This window comes from Solea solea, chromosome 6, assembly GCF_958295425.1.
Source record: "Solea solea chromosome 6, fSolSol10.1, whole genome shotgun sequence".
NCBI classification, from domain to species: domain Eukaryota; kingdom Metazoa; phylum Chordata; class Actinopteri; order Pleuronectiformes; family Soleidae; genus Solea; species Solea solea.
This window is the reverse complement of record NC_081139.1, coordinates 11132571-11152939: the sequence shown is the minus strand read 5'-3', so window position 1 is coordinate 11152939 and position 20369 is coordinate 11132571. Positions and strand designations below refer to the sequence as shown.

Genomic DNA, 20369 nt, shown 5'->3' with positions numbered 1-20369 from the left:
GCCAGTCCATCGCAGGGCCACACACAGATAGAGACAAACAACCATTCACTCTCACACTCACTCCTATGGTCAATTTGGAGTGTCCAATTTACCTATCCCTACATTGCATGTTTTTGGACTGTGGGAGGAAGCCGGAGTACCCGGAGAGAACCCACGCACACACGGGGAGAACATGCAAACTCCATGCAGAAAGGCATGGTGTAGTTGCTAACCACTACACCACTGTGTGGCCTCATAGTATAGTATGTCGTCCAAAATTTGTCAAAAAGGTCATTGGTTAGTATGTTGTCCAAAATTTGTCAAAAAAGTCATAGGTTAGTATGTCGTCCAAAATGTGACCAAAATGTCATAGTTTAGTATGTCTTCGAAAATTTGTCAAAAAAGTCATAGGTTAGTATGTCGTCCAAAAGTTTACAAAAAAGTCATAGGTTAGTATGTCGTCCAAAAATTTGATAAAAGAGTCATAGGTTAGTATGTCGTCCAAAATCGCTCAAAAAAGTCATAGTTCAGCATCTTGTCCAAAATCACCCCAAAACGGGTTCGTCATCCATGGATTGTGAGTTCGAGTCCCATCTAGGAGTGAATTTCATCGGGGCAGCCAATTATTTGTGTTGTATGGTGTCTAAAATCAGTGAAGCTTGTTGTTCAATAAGTCAAAGGACGACATACTATGACCTATTGCCGTCCAAAAAAGTCATAGTATATTATGTTGTCCAAAATCTGACAAAAAAGTCATAGTATAGTATGTCGTCCTTAATTTGTCAAAAAAGTCATAGTTTATTATGTGGTCCAAAATGTGACCAAAATGTCATAGTTTAGTCTTTTGTTCAAAATTTGACTAAAAAGTCCTAGGTTAGTATGTCGTCCAAAATTTGTCAAAAAAGTCATAGGTTAGTATGTCGTTCAAAAGTTCACAAAAAAGTCATAGGTTAGTATGTCGTCCAAAATTTGACAAAAAAGTCATAGGTTAGTATGTCGTCCAAAATTTGACCAAAATGTCATAGTTTAGTATGTCGTCCAAAATTTGACCAAAATGTCATAGTTTAGTATGTCGTCCAAAATTTGTCAAAAAAGGCATTGATTAGTATGTCGTTCAAAAGTTCACAAAAAAGTCATAGGTTAGGATGTCGTCCAAAATGTGACCAAAATGTCATAGTTTAGTATGTCTTCCAAAATTTGACCAAAATGTCATACTTTAGTATGTCGTCCAAATTGTGACAAAAAAGTCATAGTATAGCATGTCGTCCAAAATCGCTCAAAAAAGTCATAGTATAGTATGTCGTCCAAAATGTGACCAAAATGTCATAGTTTAGTATATCGTCCAAAATTTCACCAAAATGTCATAGTTTAGTATGTCGTCCAAAATTTGACAAAATGTCATAGTTTAGTATGTCGTCCAAAATTTGACCAAATAGTCATAGTTTAGTATGTCGTCCAAAATTTGACAAAAAAGTCATAGGTTAGTATGTCGTCCAAAATTTGTCAAAAAAGTCATTGGTTAGTATGTCGTTCAAAAGTTCACAAAAAAGTCATAGATTAGTATGTCATCCAAAATGTGACCAAAATGTCATAGTTTAGTATGTCGTCCAAAATTTGTCCAAAAAGTCATAGGTTAGTATGTCGTCGAAAATTTTTCACAAAAGTCATAGGTTAGTATGTCGTGACAAAAAAGTCATAGTATAGCATGTCGTCCAAAATCGCTCAAAAAAGTCATAGTATAGTATGTTGTCCAAAATGTGACAAAAAAGTCATACTTTTTTGGTATGACTGAAAGTATGACTTTTTTGTCACATTTTGGACAACAAATGTCGTTCAAAAGTTCACAAAAAAGTCATAGGTTAGTATGTCGTCCAAAATTTGACAAAAAAGTCATTGGTTAGTATGTCGTTCAAAAGTTCACAAAAAAGTCATAGGTTAGTATGTCGTCCAAAATGTGACCAAAAAGTCATAGGTTAGTATCTCGTCGAAAATTTTTCAAAAAAGTCATAGGTTAGTATGTCGTTCAAAAGTTCACAAAAAGGTCATAGGTTAGTATGTCGTCCAAAATGTGACAAAAAAGTCATAGGTTAGTATGTCTTCCAAAATTTGACCAAAATGTCATACTTTAGTATGTCGTCCAAAATTTGACAAAAAAGTCATAGGTTCGTATGTAGTCCAAAATTTTTCAAAAAAGTCATTGGTTAGTATATCGTTCAAAATTTGACTAAAATGTCATAGTTTAGTATGTCGTCCAAATTGTGACAAAAAAGTCATAGTATAGCATGTCGTCCAAAATCGCTCAAAAAAGTCATAGTATAGTATGTTGTCCAAAATGTGACAAAAAAGTCATACTTTTTTGGTATGACTGAAAGTATGACTTTTTTGTCACATTTTGGACAACATATGTCGTTCAAAAGTTCACAAAAAAGTCATAGGTTAGTATGTCGTCCAAAATTTGACAAAAAAGTCATTGGTTAGTATGTCGTTCAAAAGTTCACAAAAAAGTCATAGGTTAGTATGTCGTCCAAAATTTGACCAAAATGTCATAGTTTAGTATATCGTCCAAAATTTCACCAAAATGTCATAGTTTAGTATGTCGTCCAAAATTTGACAAAATGTCATAGTTTAGTATGTCGTCCAAAATTTGACAAAAAAGTCATAGGTTAGTATGTCGTCCAAAATTTGTCAAAAAAGGCATTGGTTAGTATGTCCTTCAAAAGTTCACAAAAAAGTCATAGGTTAGTATGTTGTCCAAAATGAAACACAAAATGTCATAGTTTAGTATGTTTTCCAAAATTTGACCAAAATGTCATAGTTTAGTATGTCGTTCAAAATTTGACCAAAATGTCATACTTTACTATGTCGTCCAAAATGTGACAACAATGTCATTTTAGTATGTTGTCCAAAATTTGACCAAAATGTCATTGTATAGTATGTCGTCCAAAATTTGACAAAAATGTCATAGTTTAGTATGTCGTTCAAAAGTTTGACCAAAATGTCATAGTTTAGTATATCGTCCAAAATTTCACCAAAATGTCATAGTTTAGTATGTCGTCCAAAATTTGACAAAATGTCATAGTTTAGTATGTCGTCCAAAATTTGACAAAAAAGTCATAGGTTAGTATGTCGTCCAAAATTTGTCAAAAAAGGCATTGGTTAGTATGTCCTTCAAAAGTTCACAAAAAAGTCATAGGTTAGTATGTTGTCCAAAATGAAACACAAAATGTCATAGTTTAGTATGTTTTCCAAAATTTGACCAAAATGTCATAGTTTAGTATGTCGTTCAAAATTTGACCAAAATGTCATACTTTACTATGTCGTCCAAAATGTGACAACAATGTCATTTTAGTATGTTGTCCAAAATTTGACCAAAATGTCATTGTATAGTATGTCGTCCAAAATTTGACAAGAGTCATAGTTTAGTATGTCGTTCAAAATTTGACCAAAAAGTCATAGTATAGTATGTCGTTCAAAATTTGACAAATAAGTCATACGTATAGTATGTCGTACAAAATGTGACAAAAGGTCATAGTATAGTATGTCGTCCAAAATGTGACATAAATGTCATAGTATAGTATGTCGTCCAAAATGTGACGAAAAAGTCATAGTATAGTATGTCGTCCAAAATGTGACATAAATGTCATAGTATAGTATGTCGTCCAAAATGTGACAAAAGGTCATAGTATAGTACGTCGTCCAAAATCGCTCAAAAAAGTCATAGTATAGTATGTCGTCCAAAATCGCTCAAAAAAGTCATAGTATAGTATGTCGTCCAAAATGTGACAAAAAAGTCATAGTATAGCATGTCGTCCAAAATGTGACAAAAATGTCATAGTATAGTATGTCGTCCAAAATCGCTCAAAAAAGTCATAGTATAGTATGTCGTCCAAAATGTGACAAAAGGTCATAGTATAGTACGTCGTCCAAAATCGCTCAAAAAAGTCATAGTATAGTATGTCGTCCAAAATCGCTCAAAAAAGTCATAGTATAGTATGTCGTCCAAAATGTGACAAAAAAGTCATAGTATAGCATGTCGTCCAAAATGTGACAAAAATGTCATAGTATAGTATGTCGTCCAAAATCGCTCAAAAAAGTCATCATATAGTATGTTGTCCAAAATCGCTCAAAAAAGTCATAGTATAGTATGTCGTGCAAAATGTGACAAAAAAGTCATGGTATAGTATGTCATCCAAAATCGCTCAAAAAGGTCATCATATAGTATGTTGTCCAAAATCGCTCAAAAAAGTCATAGTATAGTATGTCGTGCAAAATGTGACAAAAAAGTCATGGTATAGTATGTCCAAAATGTGACAAAAAAGTCATAGTATAGTATGTCCAAAATGTGACAAAAAAGTCATAGTATGGTATGTCGTCCAAAATGTGACAAAAACGACATAGTTTAGTATGTCGTCCAAAAAGTCACGAAAATGTCACAGTTTATGCTGTCCAAAATTTTACAAAATGTCATAGCTTAGTATGTCGTCTAAAATTTGACAAAAATGTCATAGTTTAGTATGTCGTTGAAAATGTGACAAAAATGTCATCCAAAAAGTCACCAAAATGTCATAGTTTAGTATGTCCTCTAAACTATTACATTTTAGTGATTTTGTGGACAACATACTTTAACATGACGTGATTGAAACTTTAATCAGGTCACAAGACTTTGGACATTTCTCACCTAAGTCAAAGTTTTGATATCTATTACGGCTTTTAAACAATCGCAGTTTACGTTTTGTTTTTGTTTTTTATGTTTTCTGATTTTATTGATTTTTTATCTGATTTAAATGAGTGTGTATGTGTAGGTGAGTGCTAGAGTGAAACACTGTGCTGAGATTTTTTTTTTCTTAAAAATGGTAAAAGTCTGCTTTGGAGTTTTGGAAAAATCATGATCAAAATTTTGCCACGGAATTTTCTAGTTGGTGTTTAAAGTCAGCTACACTGCTGTCTCCTAAGTTCTGGGCTACATTTACATACCCATTTGATGTTTTCTGAGATACCTCATACACAGAAAAGTGATTTCTTCATCCATCACTGTGTATCGTACATCTGCTCCTAAACCTCTCGCTCCGGGACTCGTCAAATCCTGGGTCAGTGAATGTGAGATGAGAAACTTCTCACTTTGAAAATCCCAAGAAGAGGAATAGTGAAGGTTACTGATAAATCATTTTTAGTTTTAGTAAATATTTTTAGTAATATTTAATTTTTTTTAAAGTGGACCTTAAAACTGATTTGTACCAAGCCTTATTAATTATTCTAACAGCTCTAACAGCTTCTCTGAAGTTGAACTATGTGGTCTATATTTGTTTTGTAGGCACAGTGTATCTATAATTTTTCCCTGAAATTTTGTTTCAAAAACTCTTTAAATTTGAATTCAGTTTTAGTTTTTTTTTTTTTATTACAATTTAGTCGGATACTACTAAACACCATAAACCTTGATTTAATGATGATGTACAGCATGAACCTATCTTCATATTTTTGTCAATTCACTATCACAATCAGAATCTGAAGAAGTCTCATTTATGTAAAGCTAAAACAATACAAATCTAAATGGTTGCCACTTAGTACGATTCCATGAAGCAATTAGCCAACTGCTTTCAGCTCTAACTGTAATCTAGAAATGACCAAACAATCAATTGATTGATAGGGTGAGTATAAATGAAGTGACTATTGATGTTTTTCCCATCATTCACAGAGAAATAATAGCCTAGATGCTCAAGCGGTGTTTAACACTTTATCAGATAAACTGACACATTTCAGTTTGTGGCTTTTCCCAGCATCACGTTGAGGAGACATGTGTTTACGCTGCCCTTACCATCACTCTCACCACTGTGGGTGTAGATTTATAGATCATTTATTTAGAGATTATATAAAACATCATCTGTGCATTTGAACAGACTCAAAATCTCTTCACATTGTGTAGAGTGAACGTGGTATTTAATAGAATGTAAGGTTGTTTTCGGTTTTCTTACAAACCATGTCAAAATAACAGCGCCGTCCTCAAACACCTCCTTAAATAGGTCCACATTGAATCAGTATGTATCTGGAAACCTTAAAAACTGTTTGCAAACACTTGCACTTCCTGATTCTACAGCTGCGATAAAATGCCTGACACGTTTTACCCAGAATGACTTACTTTCCTTCCCTCAGCTGTCTCTGATTTGTGCCTGGGAGATTTAGTGTTCACATAGTGACGGACATAATTGATGAACTACCACAGCCAAGTTCTCATTCTGTCTGGGCACACATCAAACTGGAGACATTACCAGGGTACCTTTAATTTCACTTCGATTAAGTCAACCAAAACACTCATACTCTTTAGGAACTCTTTCCGATTCTTCGATGAGAGTGAAAGAGGATCCAAGAGAGTTAACCTGAAATAAGAATTTCTGTGTTTCTATATTTCATGGGGCAGCACAGTGGCATAGTGGTTAACAGTGTTCCTCACAGCAAGAGGGTTTCCAATTCGCCTGGGACCTTTTCATGTTTGTGTGTCTGTTACTGTGTGAGGTTTCTCCTGGCAATCCAGCTTCTCCCCACAGTCCACACACAGTCAACACATGCAGGCTCGGATCAGGTTAATTGAAGGCTCTAAATTGACCATCGGTGTAAATATGTGGAATGGTTATTTGTGCCACATGCCATTCACCCAACATCAGCTGGGATTGGCACCAGCTCCCCAAATTATAATGAGTATAGTTAATGGATTGAATGATATTATCTGATGTAGAGACAGTTTCCATCCATCCATCTTCTAATGCTTTATCCTCCACATGAGGGGGGCGCTGTGCCAATCTCAGCTGACATAGGGCGATAGGCAGGGGTACACCCCAGTCCATCGAAGGGCCACAGAGACAAACAACCATTCAATCATGGTCAATTTAGAGAGTCCAATTTACCTAATACCCATAATTGCATGTTTTTGGACTTGAGGAGAAAACCCACACTGGGTCTCAAACCCTGGGTCTTTTTGCTCCATAGGCAAGAGTGCTAACCATTATACCAACCGTGTGGCCCCTGTAGTTTATTTGTTTATCACCATGACCTCGACTGTTATTTTCCCCCTTTTTCCTCTGAAATCCAGTACAGACCCACAACAAAGTCTACTTAAACGACTTCAAGTGACAGTTGTATTATGTTATAGACCTATGAATGCTGCATGACCATCAGATGCATCTAGATATCAAAGCAAATCTTGAATTGGTTTAGTTAAGATAGTGAGAGAGATGAAGGGAACCTTGCATCAATGTTCTGACAGAGGTGTAAGCGGGTGGGAGTATCAAAGGTTACAGGCAACCATGTGGAAAGGGTGTTTGGGTTTGAATCAATACTGTGTTGGGTTCTCACTTCAAAGAAACCCCTCAGAGGGCTCACCTCTCCTAACAGCGCCTTCACATTACACATATACTGTAAGTCGGTTCATTCTGTAGTTTGATTTTCATGTAATTGAATGGAACTTCAAAGCCCCTCACATCTTAACAGGGCCTCACTCTTCATTTAAGCCACCAAGGTTTCACTTGAGTGAATTGCCTAGCCCGCTCTAACATTAGCTCTAACAAGTGCTGACAAAATAGCAATTATTTTAAATATTGGATGCATTTTTTTTTTAAGAAATAACATAATTGAAAGTGCCATCCATGATTCGAGAATATTGGTGAAAATAAAACGTCAAACTACTACTTTTTCTAAAGATGATTTTCTGTCATTAAGTAGAAGTTCTGTCCAAGTCTTCATGTCTCTGATACAGTTGGTTTTATTTAGTGGTATGATGCCATAATAACAGGGCGATTGACAACTGAGACTCACTGTCAGTCACTGTCAGAGAAAGTGGAGAAATGTGTTATTAAAAGTATTAATATGCACACATTGTCCCAGCAATATCCCCCAAAAAACAGATGTTGGGTTTCTGTATTTTTAAAACCCCTGATCATATCGTTGAGTGTAGTTGTACTCAAAAGACATTAAAATCTCTGACTGTTCCACAAAGGTAAAGCGAAATGTCTCCCTTCCATTCATTGCTGTCTGTACTGGATGTTCTGAAATCAAATGCAACATTTGACCTCACTGATTGATTTTTGATTGCATATTTCCAAGCTTCACAGATTTTCTATGGTGCTGTGTGTTTGCATCTTCCCACGCACCAGTTGAAAAGATATATGAGGCCAAGTGTACTCACCATCCTCCCGAGACTTCTGAATGAAGGCATCGACGCCACTCTCTCCGTAGTTTCCCTCAGAGGCCACTGTGGAGACATAGTTCCAGCGCATGGCCTTGACAATGTCTACCATGGCCTGGGCCTGGTAGGTGTCTGGAGGAACCACCCTGGAGAAGAAGTCGTAGCGGGTGTTGTCACTGAGCTCTGGAGCTGTGGAGGCGTAGCTCACCTGGGGTATCTGTACAGGAGTGAATGGGTAATATTATTATTAGTTTCCAAGAGCTGCCTTGTAATGAAAATGAATGTTTAAGAAAAGTGAAGACAAATGATGAAGCAAGATATTTGTTTTAAAAACTCAAACAACAAGACGATCCAAGGTGCTTTATGGTCGACAATGCAACATAAAGACACACATATGTATATATGTATATGTATATACAGTATATATGTATATGTATATATATATATATATACATATATATATATACAGAAGGTAGAAGTGTTTCCTTGTAATAATACACAGTCTGCCTTTTCGATGACGATTTGCCGTCATGTTTTCCGGTTTCTCATCAAAATGTGGGACAGTGCACTCAGTGAAACATGATCCTAATCACAGCACCATTCTACCTCTAGGTGTCTTTGTAACATGCAGCATTTCATTATCACAGACCTGTAGGCTGGGACACACACACACACACAGGCACACACACACACACACCCAATAACATCCAGCTACCACTTGACATCAAACATTTGACTTCAAGGCAATCCCTTCCTAAATGAAACAGCACTAAGGAACTACACTGAGGTTTTCAGTGACAGATCGCCAAGAGAATATTACATCGATTTTTTTAAACACAAGAAAAGAAAAAAGGGGCTAGCCAAAAGTGAGCTAAATAATGATTAAAAAGAAAATGTATGAACCAGTGATTTGTGTAGGTGTGTTAGTTGTTACTGTGCTTAGGTTTCCAATGTGAAATGTTGCTAACAGGGTTATAGTTGACAGTCATATGTATAAATGCCTTCATGGCTATGTAACAAGCATTGAGCCTAATGGAGACATCCATCCAACCATCCATCCATCCACAGGGGGGAGCTGCAGCCAATCCCTGCTGACATTGGGCAATAGACAGGCTACACCCTGCATGGGCAGATCAGCAACCCTTTTACACATGTGACATACAAATATAAACAACCATGCACACTCACATTCACACCTACTGTACACCAATCTACATGTGTTTGGACTGGGAGAACTGGAGAAGAAACCCCACACAGAATGTCCCCAGTGGAACGGGCCATGGAGACTTAAATATGAAAAATTATAGACATGGTCAAAAGGCACCTGTTTTTGTCAATATCTGTAATTTGAAGGTCAAACGTATTAAGGTTACTTGATGACATGAGGTCCAAAGAAAATATCAGTTTGTTAAGCTATAGGTGGAATAACTGTTTTTTTTACCTACCTTATCATAAGCCTATTAATTCTCGAGTGTAGTTACAATAACAGTGTCTTGTGATATTTGACCAAAAAATCTCATCGGCTTTTTGGAAAGTGAAGATTTATGGCAAATTTTAAAGAGATCCCTCTCGGCCGTTCTGAGACATCACTTTCACCTGGGTTGAACATATTGATGGATGGACAGACAACCTTCAAACATAATGTCTCCGGCTATGTTTGTCACCAGCACAGAGGCATACTGTACAGATGTTCTTGTAGAAATGTTAAGCATTTTCAATGCAACTTACGGCAGAGTTGGCGACATTTCTAACAATGCCGCTGTAAAAGCTTTAGTGTATAAACCTAATACCACATAAGGGGTCTCAGTAATTGAATTTGCTGTGTTTTATTACAGTGGTTTCACTAATTAAGAACTGTCAGATGTATTCCTTGCTGTACCGCTGCCTGTCGCACAGGAAAATGAGTCCTGCATTGCACCAAATAATCAGTGCCTTTTTTATATATTGACAGAAAACAGCAAAGGTGCCCTGCAGAAAATCTGATACCTCATGAGTATGCACGACATGGTGCGTGGATTAAGGTGTTGAGCATCCTGTTATGTGTCCTGCATCTAAGATGAGCCAAAGTGCAGACAGGAAGGGGGGGATTTGAAGAGAAAGTAAATCATAGCTGAAAGTGTGATCCTTTTCTTGGCATGCAACTTTCTCGGCTATGAGATCCAATGTGCCTGCTGCCAAAGACTCAGCAGAGAGCAAAGCTGTTTGATTGTTGTGACTATTATCAGGTACAGATCGGGGCTGAAAATAGCAGATTCATGTAACGCTGAGTCAGTCTCACAATCTGTCAGTTTGTCTGAAGGTGATAAGTTGCTGTTTACTGTGAGAAATGTGAAAATGTTCTGTCTGGACCATAATATTTCAAGAGCGTATGATTATCAGCCACTATTGATGCTCTTAGTGTTTAGAAGCAAAGTTTGTGAATGCAGTGGAGAGACATTTGGTCCAATTTTAGGGAAAAAAAAAGCTTTTACACATGCAAATGAAAGTAACAAACACAGACCAGACCATGCCATACTGCATCACATCAATTTCACTGTTTTAAAAAAAATCTTGTCTCTGCTTGTTTGAAAGTTATATCAACTTACATTTTCACATAAACCACTTTAGATTAAATCAGTCTTTCCCCATGATATTTAAAGTAGATTTTATGCATCATTTTCATCTGGGCTTATCGCCACAGTCTGATTTCTAACTATGACATGTTTGATTCCTAATTCAAAACATTTATTTGGACACATTTTCAAATGCCTTAGCATCAACCTAGGTAATGAAGCCTCAGCTTAAAATATAATGTGCCCCCAGAATTTTTTTTTTTTCATTTGATTTATTTCAACTACTATTTATTTTATTTTATTTTGAGTTGAGACAAGGACTGACTTCATGATGATAATGTTGGGTGGGTGAAGGTGTGGGTGAAGTATTTTTGCCTGTACAAATTACTGTATGCTGGTATATTTAAAAAATAAAAATAAAAATAGCTGACTATATCTGCAGCTGTCAGATGCACCAGACAGATTCTTGCGACCTATGCAGTCCAAATACAGAACATCTGCTTCGTATTCAATTTGCATTATGGAAAACATAGATGTGTATATACTTATCCTCACTACTTGGAGGTATTATTTCACCGTCTTTCAGCATTACACAAGTGAAGCCAAACTATTTTTTCAAGAGTCATTCATATGATTACAGACATTCATAAACAAAAGGATTAAGTGGCCATTTTATATCATTTTAGATATTACAGATAATCTTCAGAACAAATTCTTTATTACTAGTAATATACTTAAACATGTTTAAGAGTTCATGTTTTTCTATTGTGTTTAAAGCTAAAACGACAACATTTAGTGGTTGAAAGGAAACTTGGCTTGTATCCAGATGTTGGCTAGTTTGAATCCCAACAGGTCAAGGGCTAAGGTATCTCTGAGCAACCTACCCAATCCCTATTATTCCCCATTGATTGGGTTAATTGGACCGCAGCCACAGGGAGGCAACATCCTGTACTCCTAGTGTAAGTCCCAAGCCTGGATAAATTGGAGGGTTGAGTCAGGAAGGTCATTCGGTGTAAAAAATCTCTTCCAAATCCAATATGTGGATCACTGATCCACTGTGGTGACCCTTGAGAGGGAGATGCCAAAAGAATAAAAAATATCCTAGTGATTTTTGTCATGGTTGCTGTTTTATTCTCTATTTGAGCCTCTGGAATAGAAACAAAGCAACAAGAATCATACATTGCATTGTTCATCTGACTCTGCCAAGCAGCGTTATCAATCCAATTTATCCTCTTAAACTGCTGAACGACTGGGTTTTGTGAGCAGTATACAATTCACCTCTGAGATTTTTTGTATTTCCAGTCATTGTCCAACCTGTTTGGAGCCGTCTCCCTTGACTAGCTCAGTGTTGCTGTCGCCTTTATCTGTCTTAACAGAAAACACATCCTGTTTGCTGTGTGGGAACAGATCTAAAGAGCATGATTACACACCTCAAGAGCAGATGAATCTCAGCAGTTTGGTGGCTTCTTCTGTTGCATGTGTCACAAAAAACACTTTCTGTACACTTTTCATGCCAGAGTGAAATCACTCTGGCATTTTTGTTTCCCATTTCTATTCTCTTTTTTCTTTTGTAACAACAGGGCTTTTAGATGAAATATTTTCAGGACCAGTGAATATGTGGCCTCACACTCTAGACTCCTATTGTTTTATTGAGTACAGTGGAGCATTTAGTGCTCTTTAAAGTATATATGGGGATTTTCAAAGGCACACCCTATATGTAAAACAAAGCAGCTGACGTCATTAAAAGGCAACCAAAAAATGTAAACGGTCCATTACCTTCAATATAAATACAGATTTCTATGAATTGACTAATTCTGCCTAATGTAAGTTCATTACTCAAAAAAATCACCTTTCTCATAATTTTTATTACAGAAATATCACATATTTTGTCTTTAATTTGACGTGTGACCACTGCCTCTTTATGTTCAATATAACAATATATCTGAATTGTGTACTATGTAAAATGTGAAAGCCTTTTTTTAAAAAAAACACAACAACAAAACAATTGTATATATATACAAAGCAGATGCTTTGTGTTTTGGCTGCAACACAGCAATAGGCTGCATTATACCTCAGTGTCAATGGATAAAATGGCACTGTACCCACTATAATTAGGCACAGATAATGCCTGCACTTTTCTGCTACTGCATCATGCATATTAGAGGAGTGATGTGTAAGAGCAGGCTAACTGTCTAATTCATTCATTCTAATGCACAAACATGAGCAGCGACAATAAAGTCAAGGCAACGTTCCCTTTCATAAGAAACTGGTCCTTCTATCCCTTCAGTCTTTTTTCATATGCAGATTCATATCCTGGCTCTTGTCTTGTCACTTTTTCTATACAGAGCTCCCCTTACAGTGAATATTTTGCGATACCACCACAAACATCTATCCATTGTCTACCGCTTTATCCTCACTGGATAAAGCACCTCACTGTTCTGTATAAACTATCAAATAACTATGAATGAGGCACTAGTCTAGTCTAGTGTAGTTTCTTAGGACCCTGGTGTGATCCTTTACTGCAGTAACCTTTTTCAGAGATGATTATCTGAACACCTTAGTTGTAACAAGTGGTTATTGGAGTCACTGATTTCTGCCTTTCTGTGATCTTGAACCAGTCTGGCCATTCTCTTCTGACCTCTGACACCCCCAGTCTCTGTAAACCCAAAAAATGGCTGAGCATGGAAATCCTACGGGCTAATGTTTGCTTCGTATTCATATCCATTCAGTCTCATGTAATAAATACAACATGTGCAGTTATTCTGTCGATAATCATAGTTTAATTTAGAATGTTTTCAACTACTATACCACATTTGCTTATATCACAAGAATAACGGTTATACCAAGCACAGAGTCTGCACTGAAAACAGCTGTAAAGTTCTGTTTCCAACTTTTGCACAGACTGAAACAAGAGACACACACACAATTACTTAATTGACGTTTTGTGGTTTCCAAATGCAATTTAGGGCATGCGAATAAATTTGCGTCCGGGCAATGGTTGCCAACAAAAAGTGAAGTAGTTTAAATTTTGCAGCAAGGGCTGGCGTTGAACTCTAGGAGTCAAACACTTCACTTTGGGATCCAGACTTTCTCCTTAATTGCTATCAGCTGCTGTTGACACTGAGGAGAGATTAAAGTTTCACTTTGTTACTGTCAGGGTAAGTGAAGCAGTAAATAGCTAGGCCTCCTGAATAGAAAACCAATTCCTGCATAATGACATAACAAAACAGATTCTCACTGCTTTGAGAGCGAACAACTACACAGCCCTGAACACAATGGGGACTTTTGGCTATGACTAGGACATATCCATTGTTATATAACGGCCTGTATTGCAGTGGAAATTATTTCATTATCTCTATTATTTTCTTGTATGTCTCAATGGCTTTGCCTCCAATCTCCCGTGTTTGTGTTGATTTTGATGCATAACACAATGATTTAAGGTCAAGAGTTAATTAAGCTAAAACTGTGGATTGAGAGTCCAGATAATGCCGTCTAATTTCAGCAGCTGCTACATCATACAGCCATGCGGTGAGGTGAGGTCCCACTGGCCACCATCAAATGTTCTGCCCCAAGAGGGCCAGCAATGAAATCTCTGAGCAGGCTCCAGACCTTTTCATAATATTTCCATCTCTCAAATGTGACCTTTAATACTTTGGCTTTCAGTTGAATTGAGAGGAAACGGCAAAAGCCTATAAAATTGAGCTCATCCGGCTTTGTCTTCCACAGCGACTGACCCTGCGTCAATCATGCAGATCACTCTGGAGAACCAGAGACTGGAGACTCCCTCTCTTGCCTTCTTGAATTGATGAAGTCTGAATATCAACTTACCTAAACTTTGCCTAAAGACGTTTGTCTTCAGATGTGCAAACCCAATCTTACCAAAACTAATTTATGGTAAATTAAAGCTAGAACAGACGATTTACATTGACATTTACATTAAATAGCATTGCATTAAAAGGCAGAGTACAGTAAATACAGTATAGCACTACTTCTTCTCCCTCTCTCTTTTTCTCTTTTCTCTCTCTGAGAGTGGAGGGAAAAGTAAGTAGTTAAATGCTCGGTCCATATAGGGGGCGATCGACGCTCTGCACTGGAGCTTTAAAAGCAATTTATATTATTTTTTGAGACATTGAGGTCATAAGAAAAACAATGTGTTTGTGGGTCACAGCAACCTTGAGCGTTGAACACTGAATCTATTTAACCTCCAGCTTAACATTTAAATCAAATTCACAAAAATGTATGCCTCTGGCTATTTATGTATGAATAAAATGAATAGACAAATCCAGATTGTAAGATTAAAGACAGTATCTTAACTGTTTAGTCAAATGAACCAATATCTGTGGATGCAGAATCACTGGCCCGGAGTGACCAATCGGGAGAATTGGTAGAATTCCCGGTGGGCCTCTTACCTGTTGGGCCAGTGCAATTATACAACCATAATGACATTTCACATAGTATAGCTGTGACACAGCAGCACAGCAGCGGGATGGAAATAAAAGGATGCAAGTTTACACCTGAGGGGAACACACACACACACACACCCCTCTAACACCTTTAAAGTGGGCCGGTCCATATAGCCTGGCCTGCGGAGTTACGAGTGGTCATGTGACTTGGCAATTTAGACAAGGAGACGATGGCAGAAGGCAGGAGGAGACCGGCAGGAGTGGAAAAGGCAAGGCTAAAGAAAAAGAGGGGGTTGGAGGACGATGCGGCCAAATGCAAGAAGTTTACAGTCAAAGTAAAGAGAAATGATGATGAGACTGCTAATAATGATCAAATGTCATGTGGTCAACCCGTCGCTAGCAAAATGTCAAGTCAAAAACCTTTTTTTTTTTTTTTAAAAAGTCCAATATCACAAATGTCAAAATTAAATTAAAGAAAGTTAAAAGTGCGACCTCTGAGTTTGCAGCTAAGTTAGTTTACATTGTAAACTTCCGGAAATTATTAGGTAATAGGTTAAAGTTCTGTTTCAGTACATATGATATTCCGATGTTTCTTAGGCCATTCAATACAGATGAGTTTGCTGCTGAGAGACGGGACAGAGATAGAGACCGAGAGCATTGAGACAAAGGCAGCCCAACAGAAAAGATGATAGTGAAGAAGTGACTTATTTCTTTACTTAAATTACATGTTTACATATAGTCAGCCAATTCATGTTCAAATGTGACAAAAGCTACATGCTACTCCTCCTGCATTAATTCAATTTCCTCTACCACAAGTGGACTTGGGCATGAAACTCTCGGGCTCCACTCTGGCACTGCTGAAGTGTAATCAAATGCAAAAGTGAAGCTGAGAATCACACAGGGGAAAAACATAAAGTAGTTGAAATGTAGCCTTACACTGAGTTGTGTGGGTGTTTCATTGTGCTTGTTTTTAATTCATGTCTGTTTTCTGTTGAAAGGCTTTCTAGATATTGATTTCTGCACCATATTTGTGCCCTGCATGCTCGGATTAGCTCCGCGAGTTGTCATCCCTTTGATTCAGCCTGGAATTGATGATATACAAATGACCTTTGATTGTTACTGAGCAGAACATTTTATTTTGAAGCAAACCTTTCTTATAATTTCTCTGTCTCATAGAACTTCTCTGAAAAAGTTGAGGAACTTCTTCAAAAAAGAGGGCCATCGCAGAACCTCACAGCCATGAATAAGCTGCTTAATCTAATCACAAATTCAAACAATAATGATGGATGAGTGAAGTGCAGTGTAGCATTAAAGCTATCTATCTATCTATCTATCTATCTATCTATCTATCTATCTATCTATCTATCTATCTATCTATCTATCTATCTATCTATCTATCCATCCATCCATCCATCCATCCATCTACAGTTATTAATCTCACTGCCTCTAAGTGTGAGTGCAGTTGTTAGTCTGGGTGGAAAGTAAGAATGTTGAGCACATCCTACCTTCCCTGCAGAAGACGAAAAGGGCCACTTCCTTGCTGCTAATATTTTAAAATTGTACTTGCAAAGGTTCCTGGTGCCTACAGGTGTTTTACTTCCCACAAAAATTAACCTCATATTTCCTAGAACCTGCGAAACCTGAGTTTTTGGCTGCTTGGGAGCAGTGAAAACAAGCTGTGAACACATATCATCTTTTTGAGTTGACACGGTGAACTTGTTAGGGAACAGCTGCTGGCAGTCGTTACAGAACAACATCGCATGATGCGGAATTTGTGACCACACAGCAGAAGTAAACCAATATCTACTCTCATGATGCGCCTGTATCTTCACCAGCTGTTTGCTGCCCACAGCTAAGCAGGTAATGCCACAGTCAGTGTGAGAATGAGGCCGTGAGAACTTCAAATTATGATTATTTTCATTATTGATTAAGCTCCGAGGGGCCGACTCCAACACCCTTCAAGTAGTCAGCGCTTGACAATTATTGATACAAATGTAACACTATAATTTATAGTTGTGTAACCTTGGCTATGGTTTATATTTGTTTGTATTTACATCAATTTACGATGCCCTTTTTCAGTTGCACATGATTGTAAATTAAGTTTATATTTAAGTTTGTTATATATTATATGTTATAAAATATGATAATTAATAATGTGCGTTGCAGATTAGAACATATTAAATATCTAATATCTTGACTAGTAAACTGATATATATCTATGTGTGTATATAAATAGTGTTGATTTATTGGACGGAGTGTGCGTGTTGTGCGATACCCATGTGTGAATAAAAGGAGAACGTTGGACCTGTCCGTAGATGTCAGTATGTGAACTGTAACCCGCGTATCACCCACAGCCCTGAGAACGCTACATAGCATGGTTCAGGGTTACAGTTGTATTATTTACACCAAACCAGTGTCACTTTAACATTAGTGGCCGCGCAGCAAAATCACGAACGTGGCCGAGTATTCATTTGCATTTGCGTATTCAAAGTGAAGCACGAAGTGTGGTGAAACTGAAGAAGTAAACCAGTTAAATGACTTTGGTTTTTTAAGACTTATAAAAGATGTGTAAATGTGCACTAAATGAGGAAATCTTCAACTACAAAATAAAAGCAAATGACTGAAGCTCAACACTATGTAGATATCCAAATATAGATCTAAACGTACAGCCTTGGGCTGACTCTGACCGCAGCCAGAGCAAATAAAATGGTGAACTGCACTGATGCAAGGTGAAGCGATGCATGCTGAAAGTGCAAACTTCGAAGATGTTCCAAGGTTCTTTGAAGCAATCATCGTCTGCTAAACATAGTAACTCCACAGCAAAATCCAGCACCCACCCCATCTGTTAAAGACCTCTTGGCAGAGTATGTGAGGGATCAACTCCCTGCTATCTGGGTCTCTATCTCCCCTGCGGTCAGCTCTGTCCTCATCAAAGAGGGCATCATTTGACCTCTCGCCCCCTAAAACTAAAATCAGCTCCATCTACCTGTAATTACTGATGGTAACAAGTCAAGAATATATATCCAGTCTGACAATAAAGGATGTTACAACAGCAGCTCAGTGTGTCACAGTCAAGCCTGGTCCAGTCCTGCCAATCCATCACTGAAAACATCCCCACACCATCCATCACAGTCTCACATGGCTTTGCCTCCTGCTGCTCCGGGGGAAGCGTGTCGTTCAAACCCCTGAGGTTATCAAGTGTTGGCTGCACAACATCATATACACACAGACACACACACCTGCACAATAACAGAGGCAGGAAACAGGCAAAGAAGATTTGTGTCAAGCCAGCCAACTGAGACTCCTTTTTTCAAATGTGAGATTAATGACATGTCGGGCCTTACATATAGTATATACCGTATAGCTCCGAGCGGGTGTCAGAGTGTGTTTAACTCATGAAGTTTTTGTAAAAATGGTGATTATCTTCAGTATGTGCCAGACGGCATTTTTACTGTAGCCCTATTGATAACAACTCAGGATGCTTTGCAGTCTTGCCATCCAGCCATTTTCACCCTTTCACATGCACAGGCCATTTGCATCATTCACAGCCTGTTGCTGCGAGGAAGTAGGGATCGAACCACTGACCTAGCGAACGACTGGCTCTTCTTTGTGATCCACTGCCACCTTCACAATGGTGCATAGCCTCCAAAATGACCATATCTCTTATTATAGTGATGCTGGAGAAACTGGAGACGTCAATAAATTGAGAAATCAGGTGGCAAACTGGTTTATAAAAGATGTTGCAGATGTGAAACCTAGGCATTGAAATAGGTTTTACATCTGATATTAATGAGATATACAAATATTCATAATTTTTCTAGGCAACCACCACAACCAACACAGCTACAGCGGCACATGTTCACACACAGCGAGTCTTCTGCTGAGCAACCTGCTTCCTACCAAGGGTGATTAAAACCTAATCAATTCATAATTGACTTTTAAGTAAATTGTCAGCTATTTTGATAACAATTTCGGCTGCTTAAGTGTCAACCTGCTTCCACTTGGTAAATGAAGAAATCAAAACATTTTAGGACATTATCAATCTGATGTTGGGGAACACTGATTCATTTCAAAATCACAGATTGTAATGTAATCAAACACTAACTGACGGATCATGGTGATATTGTGAATTATTACTTCTAACACACCACCGATGTCGACATGCCACATGTGCATTAAATACAGCAATACAGCAATATGACAATTGTTATAAATCATCAAATACATATAATAAATGGAAAAGAAAACACACATTCCTCCATCAATTCATGTCTTTATTCTCGCTGCAGTGTGCTCAAAAGCCCTGCCACAACACAGAAGCTCACAAACCAATAAAATGCCACTTAATAAGACGGACACAGAACGTCCTCATGAAGACCCAGAGACACCATCAATACACAGCCATCACAGTTATTGCACTGGGACAAACTGACGGGAATAGTTAAGATGACTGCTGTGACCCTGAATTATATACTTTTTTCCTCTAAACGTGAAGACCACAGAGCGAAATTGTCACATTCACTGACCCCACACATACAGAGTGAATCTTGGGTCATATCCATATATATAGATCTATAAATATATATAAATATATATATATATATATGAAGTAAGATGCTCCATTCCAGTGTTGATTTAAAATTCTGTATGATTTTCTCTTTTGTTAATGCTTTAAATGTCAGCTCCCAAAGAAATTTAAAAGGCAACAGTTATTCTTTGCTTCAAACATAAAAAGCATGTCACGACAGTGTCCTCGGTGTTCCCTGCTTATTCCCTATAATCATAAATGCACTGACGTGCAGCATGTATACAAATAGCTTTCATGTGTTGTGGCTGAACTTCAATGATTTTAACATTTCCGCAGCAATTTTATAAAAATAAAAAAAAGACTTGGTAAATAGCAACAAGGCTGCAATAGAGAGACGGACACATCATTATTGTTGTCTCGCAACTTATGCTTTCAGCCATTTCAGCCATTTCCAAATATAATTGTTGTCTCCAGTGTGAGCATCTGCTACTTTTCTTTCTTTTAAATCATGATGCAACATTTCATTTGTATTGGGGGGGTTGACAATTCTGACAATGTTCTTTTTAACAACTCGTTATGAATGTTTATTTGATTTTTACGTGCTGTGAAGTGTGCGGTGTTTTTCTTTCACTGCTGTACAGTAAAAGGGGACAATAGCGATAACTCTGACTTTGACGTCGTCCCTGTTTTTTTCACAACATTTTCAATAGTGAAACATTTTCATGCCCGTATAA

General features: G+C 37.5%; 1 protein-coding gene across 2 annotated transcripts in view; it reads right to left on the bottom strand.

Moving 5' to 3' along the window:
- Nucleotides 1-20369, bottom strand: part of LOC131461040 (metabotropic glutamate receptor 4-like) — a 169316-nt gene that overhangs the window by 79410 nt on the left and 69537 nt on the right. For both annotated transcript variants that reach the window (XM_058632016.1, XM_058632018.1), the window contains exon 3: nt 8153-8369. In XM_058632016.1, coding sequence (XP_058487999.1) covers nt 8153-8369 — 217 coding nt within the window. The remainder of the gene's footprint in view (nt 1-8152; nt 8370-20369) is intronic.